Source organism: Empidonax traillii, unplaced genomic scaffold, assembly GCF_003031625.1.
Source record: "Empidonax traillii isolate 1590-97213 ecotype Southwest subspecies unplaced genomic scaffold, ASM303162v1 scaffold361:size2146424, whole genome shotgun sequence".
Lineage (NCBI taxonomy): Eukaryota > Metazoa > Chordata > Aves > Passeriformes > Tyrannidae > Empidonax > Empidonax traillii.
Genome location: NW_020955554.1, coordinates 1,215,843 through 1,225,052, shown reverse-complemented (window position 1 = coordinate 1,225,052; position 9,210 = coordinate 1,215,843). Strand labels below are relative to the sequence as shown.

Below are 9,210 nucleotides of genomic sequence, written 5' to 3'. Positions count from 1 at the left end.
TGAACCAAAGCCTAGAACGTGTATTATGCATTCTAAACAAAAACAAAGCAACACGATGGTATCAGACCTTGCTGCAGCCTTTAACTGGAGAGATGTCCAGGAACCCGCAATAACTGCTGGAACAAACAACGGAACTGCTGTGTGTCAGTGTGGGTGTTCTTGTGTTTCATGTTTACTATTGTTTGGAGTGTGACGGTCTTGCATTTGCACATAAGCACGAGCTGCTGTGATAGAGGATAGATCATTGCATTAACTTCAGCTTCTGCATGAACACTTACAGTGTGATTCCAGATGTATCCTAAACTTGTCTTGTAACTCTTGTGTGTTTTCTAGGTAATCGGCTGTAAAGGTTTAGATCTGATTGTATGAATGCATAAACAACTGCTGCTTTTGTCACTGATACTTGTTATTTATCCCTTCTATATCCAGAGGAAGATGGGTATTTTTGTAGGGATGGAGTGTATTTTTAAGAACTGTTCCATCCTTTGGGGATTAGTTGGTTTTGCTTTGCATATTCTGTGCTTCTTGACAAAAGTGTGGTTTATTGACTTTAAGGATTCAATTAGTGTGCATTCGAATCTTCATGGTACTGACAGAAAACTTACTGTGACTTGCAGTGACTAGTCAGATGCTACCTACTGAAACACCAGTTATCAGCTTTTTTTACGTATTTATTAGACAAAACTGATGAATTAGTTGGGTACTCAGAAGTTTGGAAAGACTATTATGCATAAACTTAACTGTTGTATGTGAACTTCCATTCTCCTGTGATGCTGTTAGGCTTTATACAAATATATTTGTAACATCCAAGTATTTAAAAGCATCATGATTATCTTATTAATTCTCTAAACTGTACTTTGGTCCTGGAGTGAAGTTCAGGAAGTGAAACCCTCCTGACTTTCCGTGGGAAGGAATGTGAAGTGCAAGAAGCCATGCTGTTATTAACCAAATAAAACGATCAGTTACAGTATTGCAGTGTGATTCTGAGGAGGTGGGAAAACAAAACAAAACAAACCAGTCCATCCTTACTGCCCGAGCAGGTAACAGTGGTTGCTCTTTGAGTTGAGGGGGGTGCAGTTGCTTGATGCCAGTGCTAAATTGGTACAACTATAAAGCCTCATTTTCACTGAGCCTCTGCTTGCTTTTTTTCTGCACAATCATGTAATCCTCTGTGTTTGGTCTTTGAGTACTACATGTGTATTTTTCAGACAATTAGTTTTGAGCAATAAAGTTTGATATTATAAAAATGCACCAGTGTGATCAGTATTACCGTGGCTTAAGCATATCTAGAAAAAAGGAATTCTTTTATTCCTTGAGTCCTGTAGGTGTTTTAATGGAAATTAAATGCAAGCTCACTGGTTAGGGAAGTACTTGATTATCTTTTTGGTAAGGAATTGAATGTTGAAATGGTTAAACACTTGGAATAAATTACCATGTCTTCTTGAACTGGGATTTGTATTTTTACTAAAATGATGGCAAGGTTGGGAATGTCTCAGCCCAAAGTGCTGCTTGTGGTACCTGCTGTTGCTGGGCAGGGGGGGTGTCAGCACAGCTGGGGGCTGCAGATTTTGCTGGTTTTCAGGCCACATTAAGTGTTTAGCAGGAGTATGTTTGGTAAGTTGAGACTGAAGATGGTTTTTCGTTCTCACAGTCAGTGCTGTGTGTGCTCTGATCACCATCTGTTGATGGCAGCGCCAGGAGAGGGGCTCGTGCCTGCAGAGCACCCTGTGCCAGGGGGACTCAGCCAGGTCTGTCTCCACCCCAGTACCTGCACTGAGGTGCAGCTGCAGGGGCCGAGTGTCTGGGGGGGTTTGTGGCAAACACAACCTGCCTTTGTCTCCTGCACAGGAGAGGCTGCGGCTCCAACAGCTGGGAGGACACCTGAGGAGATGCTCTGGAGTCCAGGGCACAGGTTTGGTGCAGAGCACCCGTGCCCAGCAGCATTTCAGTTATAACTCAGCCACTGGAGGAGATGAGGTAACAGTCCTTGTTTTGTCATTGCTCAGTGATCCCTGCCGTGCACAGCTCTTCCAGAAACACTTCCTGGGAGGCCAAGCTTACCCTTCCAGAGCTGCTGCAGGAGCAAAACGCCCCTGTGGGGCTACAGAAGTTGTGGAGATTGCTGTGCCCTGGGAGGAACTCGACTGATGGCACCCCCTGAACAGCCTCACTGACGCTCAGAGGAGGAGGAGCCTCTTGACCAGAAATGACAAGTTTCTTGGTATGAGATGATCTTTAAGGTCCCTTCCAAAACCAACCATTCTGTGATTCTACAATAATGAAATTCAGTTGATAGGATGAAAGAACTCGAAGCCTTGCACTGACTCTGCTGTACAGATTTATTTCCTGGCTGTTACAGACACGACATTACTGACACAGCTGGCAAGGCAAAGTGGTTTGTGCAGGGTGTCTCTGAGTCAGGATGCGTCGCTGTCCTGGGCTGCAGCAGCTGCCTGGCCCCTGTCCGAGGGGACATCTCCGTGGGCAGCAGCTGCCTGGCCCCTGTCCGAGGGGACACCTCCTGCTGTGGGTGGAGTGGCCGAGCTGCCGTTGGCGTATTCCACGCGCTCGAAGCAGAGCAGCAGCTCGCAGTGCCGCGTCTGGGGGAACAGATCCACGGCCATGGCTCGCACGGGGCGGAAAGAGGCTCCTTTCACCCTGTTGGACGGGGCCCGGCACAGGCTGAAGGGGAAAGGAAGAAATGTATCCGTGTTTTACTCTGCCAAGAGCTCCCCCCTCCCCAGCAACCACCATTTGTCATCTTCAGGTATTTCCCAAGTCAACCCAACGCAAGAAACACTCACTCCACAAAGTTGTTCATCGCAGCTCTGGGGTTGCAGGAGACGTAGATGAGCTTCTTCAGATGTTCAGCTCTTCTAATGGCAAGAATTACCTTGGAATCTGGATGATCAAAACCGAGACAGCTGTTTACTGGCCCTGTGAGCAGCAACAGCCTGGCAGAGAAATTGCAGGTTCTGCCCCAGCAGGAAGGAACTGCTGCACTGCCCTCTGGGCTCAGGCTGTACCTGAAGCCTCCACCTCCTCTGTCTGTTGATGTTTCCTTGGTTCCCCACCCACCAGCCCTGAGGAGAAGAGCCCAGCTGGGAACTCACGCAGCCCTGCTCGGGGGGGATCCACAATCGTGACCAGGTTCTGAGGAGCCAGCACGTTCATCAGGGAAGGGACAACATCTTCTGCCTTCCCACAGTAAAATTCAATATTGTTCAGTTCTGTAAGTACAAGAAAGGATGTCAGAGTACTTACCAAAGCATTTTCAGTACACTGCATTGGGTATTAAGTTCTGATGCCTTAGAAACTACAAATTGTTTAGTCTGCCATGAAATCAGTGTAATTTAAACAACCACTGTTATTTCAGATCATTTAAACAACAGTAATTTGAGCGTCTTCCATTATCTGGATAAAGCAAAACCTCACAACCAACAGCTAATATTAATGTTTTATTTAGGAGGATAACTGTGGCTTCATTTCACTTCTACACTGAAATGTTTTACATTTGAAGAAGGAAAAAAAAGCTAGTTTTTAGTCAATGGGTGAATTGATCTCGTGGGCTAACATGGTATTTGTTTTCCAGAGAGATTAAGTGTTTAAAATGGACAAGATCACTATCAACAACATGTAATTCCAGGCTGCTGAGATAAGGTAAAGAGCAACTGGCTGTACAACAACTTCTTAACAAACAGAGCATTTCAGCTGAACTCACCATTGATCTGGGCATTGGCTCTGGCATCCTGCACAGCTTCCTGGCAGAGTTCAATTCCAATCACCTTCTTCACTTTCTACAGAGTAAGGGAAAAGCTCTCCCTGTGTCAGTTGAACCCGTTTCGTACCATCACCCATTAACGTGAACTTTGCCTGGTACCTGGTCACAGAGGTACTGCCTTGCAGGCAGAGAAAAGGCTGAGAAGGGACCTGAGCAAATCCACAGTGACTTTTTCAACTGGAATTGTGGGATGAGCACCCTTTACCCCAGCCTGGCCAGACTCATTGTGCTGCCGTCCTTCTCTTTTGGGGCCGGAGTTCCCCCCCTGCTCTGACCAGCTCCACTCTAACCAGCGGAGGAAACGGTGCTTGGTCAGAGCCAGAGTGTTCTGAGAAAGCCCAGACTGAATTAGTCCAGAGTAATTTCAGCTGCTCAACACTGGGGTGAGCTTCCATAATGACTCGGTAAAACAGCTGCGGGCAGGTTAATTAGAACTTGTGTGAAAACAGTTAAGATACAGTGTGTTGCATTTCAAATGCATCAAGTATTTTCCTTCATTGTAACCACCTTAATGTTAGCTATAAAAGGCAGTTAACCCAGGTTGTGTGCAGGGAGGGAGAGGGCTCACCTTGGCCAGGGAAATGCCGATGGTTCCCGTGCCACAGCAGATGTCCAGCACGGTGCTGTCGGGGCTCAGCTGGGCCCACTCCCCGATGGCCGTGTACAGAACCTCTGCCGCCTGCGTGTTCACCTGGGAATCGGTGTCCAATGGATACAACTCATCATCAACACTAAATGTGTTTTAATGAGCTTAGTAAAGCATGTTTGCTTGGCCCTAAGAAACAAGTCAACTTCAGGTGTAAGTTAAAAACACGTATTTAGTACTGCAAGAGTCCCAAACCATCCCCTGCATGGTCAGTGTTACCAAAAGGCTGCCATGAACCAGGAGGCAAACAAAAGGGATTCCTATAAAGAAAAAAGTTGTCTTCAGTGTGCTCCCACACTGAATCACACCAAATATAAAAGATTAAATCTCTAGATATATAATATCTTGTTCCACAGCATTAGACAAGCTCAAGGGCATTAATGCAAATCCAGTGAAATCAGGAACTTCACATCATCCTTACCTGAAAAAATGCATGAGGAGAAATTCTAAATTTTAGGCCAAGAAGTTCTTCATATATGTACTTGTCACCAGCCACATGCTCCAAAGGCAGGTCTTCGAGATTGGGAGATTTCCTGAGGGTGGGGGAAGAATGGGGAGAAACAAAAATAAGACAAACATGTTTGTTACAATTTTTACCACAGCTCTAGTCCCCCCAAAAACTGCAGTGCTGCATCCTAAGCAGTAACATTTATCTCTTAGAGACTCTTCTTGGTCATTTATGTCCTGCAGAGTGCAAACGTTCCACTGCTGGTTGCTGTGGGACCTGCACTGTCTCGGGATGAAGGTGTGAGCCTTGTGCTCTGTGAGGGAGGAGGGGGAGATTAAAAGAATCCCATAAATGGGGAAGAAAGGAAGTGGAAATTACTTGATAATAATAAACATCCATCTACTGCAGTAAACACTTCCACAGCCTGACAGCCAGCAACAACTGCTGGGTTCACCCACTGAAACTCTGCCTGCCTTCATCCAGAGGATGGGAAATTCCAAAAGTCTCTTGGAAAAGGTGAGTAACTTGCAGAAATGAGTAACACTGATGCTGCTCCTCTGAAATAGCCAGAGAAGGCTGTGCAAGTGCTACCTGCTGTTCTGCAAACACAGAAAATGCAGCCTCCCCCAGAGAGACGTCACCTCCCTCACCTTTGTCCCTCCTCCACGAAGTACAGAGAGGTGACTCCACTGCTCCGTCCCAGCCCTTCTGTGAAGTATTGTGCCAGAGAGCATTTCAGGTCAGCTAGCTCTTCTTTACTTAATTTCTGCAGTTTCATTGGAAAGAAGGGAGAATCATCACGTGAGAGACTTGAAGATACGATGTAGTGTGTGCTGTTTATAACCACATGAATGACTCCCATGCCTCAGTCTAAAGAGAACTGGAGTAGCAATGCAAGGCAGACTCCACCAGGTAATTCCCTTTCCCCTTTGCATGCACAAACCCCAGCCTCAGGTGTGAGTACTCCTCAGGCCGGGTGTGGCTGCACAGGTGGATGGGGAGCAGTACCTGGGGGTTGAAGTAGGCGATGGCCATGACGTGGCCGCTCCTGCTGGTGCGCACAGTGAGCTGCTTCCAGTGCCCAGCGTAGGTCTCCGGGCTGTACACCGAGTAGGGCGTTGACCTGCAACCAGCAGAAACTCGGTTACTTACACACTGAAGGATTTGTTTTGCATGACATTAAACAGCTTATTGACACAAAAGAAGGTCACCGTCCAAAGTGATGGAAAAAACGATAAGCACAAAGAGAGGCTGCCCTGATTTGTCAAGAAAGGAATGACTTCCACATCTCAACTAAGAGAAAAGAACAAAAAGAGGTAACATGAAGAGATAACATCCCCTAAAGCAAAATAATGTGTGCCTACTTCTCAAAATCCTTTCCCCCATTTTAACCCATCTAAAAACAGGCAGCTTCCCATCACATTCAGAGAATGACACAACTGTTTACATCATTAGCTTCTCTGCTGCATACCGAGTTCAAACCTTCCACCTTCATGATTCTCCTGAGGCTTCCATTTTTGAGGATTTAATTCCTTTTAAAGAAAGCACTCATTTTTCTAAAAAAGTATTGTTGCTTAAATGCACAGCTTCTTTTATTCCTTGCTGTAGGATGATTCTTCTCTTCCTCCCAGGAAGCAGTGGACCTTTGTTATTCAAATTCCTCCTTTTAAAAGCCCTTCTTTGCAGTTAGTGGAAGAAGCTCAGAACTAACACACACTTTTTATTGCAGACTCACACATCCCACTGGTTGCAATAAAACTGTTCGGCTTGTACCTGTCCCCCCATCTCAGAGCAAGGGAAAAGTACCCTGTGAGCCCCTGATCCAGGCACAAGGTGGAAACAAAGACTCACTGCAAACTGAGACTGGTACATCTTAGCTCTTCAAGCTCAGAACAAACACTAAGCTTTTCACAATATTTCATTTTATAAATAATTTTTGAGTAAGATATCAAAACCTTTAGGGATAACTCACTTTACTTATGCTCACCTTATGAAGTCTTGGAAAGCTTTTACTACTTTTTTGGCAATAGCAGGAATGTGAACAGTATCAAATGGCTCCACTACAGCACATGTACCACCCTTATATTTGCCAAGACGACAACCCACAGTTTTGTCTTCTTGATTTACACCAATCCCAATCAAGAACTCACATTTGTTGCGATATTCAGTCTAGATTCAAAATAAAGCGATGTAAGATATTTATACAGCGTTTACTTGTACATGCCGAGTTTCTCCTGAAACAAATCTCACATGGTTAAATGCATTTGCAAATGGACACAGGACATTTAGTTCATATGGAAGATGCTCATGGATTTTGATGTGTGTGAACTAAGAGTAACAAAGAAAATGTATTAATAAGTCTTGTTATCTAAAGAGCAAACTATTGCCTCTGCTGAAGAATCCATTAGCTTACAACACAGGCTTGCAGGGCTAGCATCTTCATTTGAAAGTTAGAACATCCAGTTAATTGTGTCTGTTTGTCCGCTTTCTGTAAATATTTCCACACAGTATTTACATAAAAGGCAACAACTAAAATTCATCATTTATTCTTACAAGATGAAGTCGAATGCTCAGTTTGTCCACTGTCCCATAGGACCAAAAAAGGACTGTACTCCTCACTCATTAACCCCACCCCACACTTTACCTGTAATGGTGACGCTCTCACTCCCTCCACCGGGCAACATAATTTATTAAACTTCTGCTTCTGCACAAACAGCCAAGGTAATAAAGCTCTGTTGTTGTTTCCCATTTCCCTGCCCAAATCGGAAACAAAAAGTATAAAGCGCGCAGTTAGAAAAGCTGAGGCCAACAGTTGCACAAAACGTTTTGTATAGGGCACAAAAATGCATCAGATTATCAGATGGAAGAGCACCTCTTCCAGAATTTTTAACAGGCAAACCCTCTCTTTATAAGAGCTGTAACCTGAAAAAATAAGGGTTAAATGTAGTTACAATGGTAAGGCAAGAGACAGAGGTGATACTCTGATCTACAAAGACCGGGCATAAAATTTTGAGGGGATTTTAAAAGAGAAAATCCCAATAGTAATTTACCGTCTCTACAGATGGATTATCCCTTACACCCTTTGACAATGCTATTTTTTTAAGGGCACAAACATCCTCCTGCTTATGGAACAACAGACTTTAAAACAAATTCCCCTTCACTTAGCGAACTTTTGAAGCTGACCAAGAACAGCAAGTTTTGTCAACTGGAACGGCTTTTTAGGCCCTACCACTGCAGATTATCTTCTGTGTACTTTGACAGGGGATCGGAGTTTTGACCAACCCCTAGCTCACTGCATTTTAGAGGTAGTGAATTTAGCTACATCCCATCGCAAGGCCAAGCCTTGCACACACTGCAGCAGCGTTACTACAAACAGGAATTACTTTGTCAGCTTCTGCAGCACTTGCTCGCACTCCTGCAGCTTCTGTGCCAGCTGCTCCTCGTAGGGCACGTTCCACAGCGGGGTCACCACGTCCGCGATCCGCTTGCTCGGGGGCTCGTCCCCCGAGGGCGCCGGGCGCTTCGCCTCCCCCGGCTCCGCGTCCTCCTCCTGCCTCCTCTTCTTGGCGATGGGGTCCGCCTTGGGCTTGGCGAGGCGCACGCTGAGCCCGCGGCCCTTCCAGAGCGCGCCCTGCAGCACCCGCACGGCCTTGTCCCGCTCCTCCTCGCTCTTGAACGTCACGAAGGCGAACGTCTGCCTCCCGAACAGCTTGATCTTGTGCGGGCTCAGCCCGTACTTGGCGAGGAACTTCTTCACGTCGTTAAACCCGATGTACTTGGGCAGGTTCTGTATCTCTACTTTGTAGATCTCGGAGGTGAACAAGTCTCCCTTGATGTATCTGTACACGTCGGGGCTCTCCGCGGAGTCTCCCCCGGCCCGGCTCTCGGGCTCGGCGCCATCTCCAGCCTCGCCCGCCGTGAGGCGATCGGGCTCGCAGGGACCGCGTTCCTCCGCCATGCCCCGCCGCCCCTCAGACAGCCCCGCGCACCGCCCGGGGCGGGGCCGCGGCGTCACGGCCGGGCCGCTGCGAGGGGATCGGCGGCAGAGGGGGCGATCGGGATGTTCTTTAATGTCTGCCCCTGGGCGCGGCCGCGGCCCTCAGACCCCACAGTGCGAGGACAGGCTCGGACACCGCCTCCCCCCTCACGCGGGCGCGCGCCATCTTGGGGCCCCCCCCTCCCCGCCGCGGGCGGGCGCCGCCATGGCGCGGGGGGCGCCGGGAAAAGCGCTGGGGGACCGGGATAACAACAACGCCTGTGGGGGGACGGGGGGATCGCTGACGGGGCCGGTGACGCGGGGAGCTGTCCAGGGGCGGGCGCGGCGGGGCCGGGGCC

The 9,210-nt window shown here is 47.5% G+C and overlaps 1 protein-coding gene across 1 annotated transcript; it reads right to left on the bottom strand.

Annotated features, from left to right (window-relative positions):
• Positions 1 to 2,800: 2,800 nt before the first annotated feature.
• TRMT2A (tRNA methyltransferase 2 homolog A) lies at positions 2,801 to 9,129 on the bottom strand. The gene is made up of 10 exons (XM_027892672.1): positions 8,259 to 9,129; positions 7,520 to 7,628; positions 6,863 to 7,044; positions 5,884 to 5,998; positions 5,526 to 5,641; positions 4,849 to 4,960; positions 4,350 to 4,472; positions 3,722 to 3,797; positions 3,114 to 3,230; positions 2,801 to 2,901 (listed from the first exon to the last, which is right to left on the bottom strand). Exons 1-10 carry the CDS (start codon positions 8,831 to 8,833, stop codon positions 2,801 to 2,803), a joined length of 1,626 nt encoding a protein of 541 aa, XP_027748473.1. The 5' UTR covers positions 8,834 to 9,129.
• Positions 9,130 to 9,210: the final 81 nt, after the last annotated feature.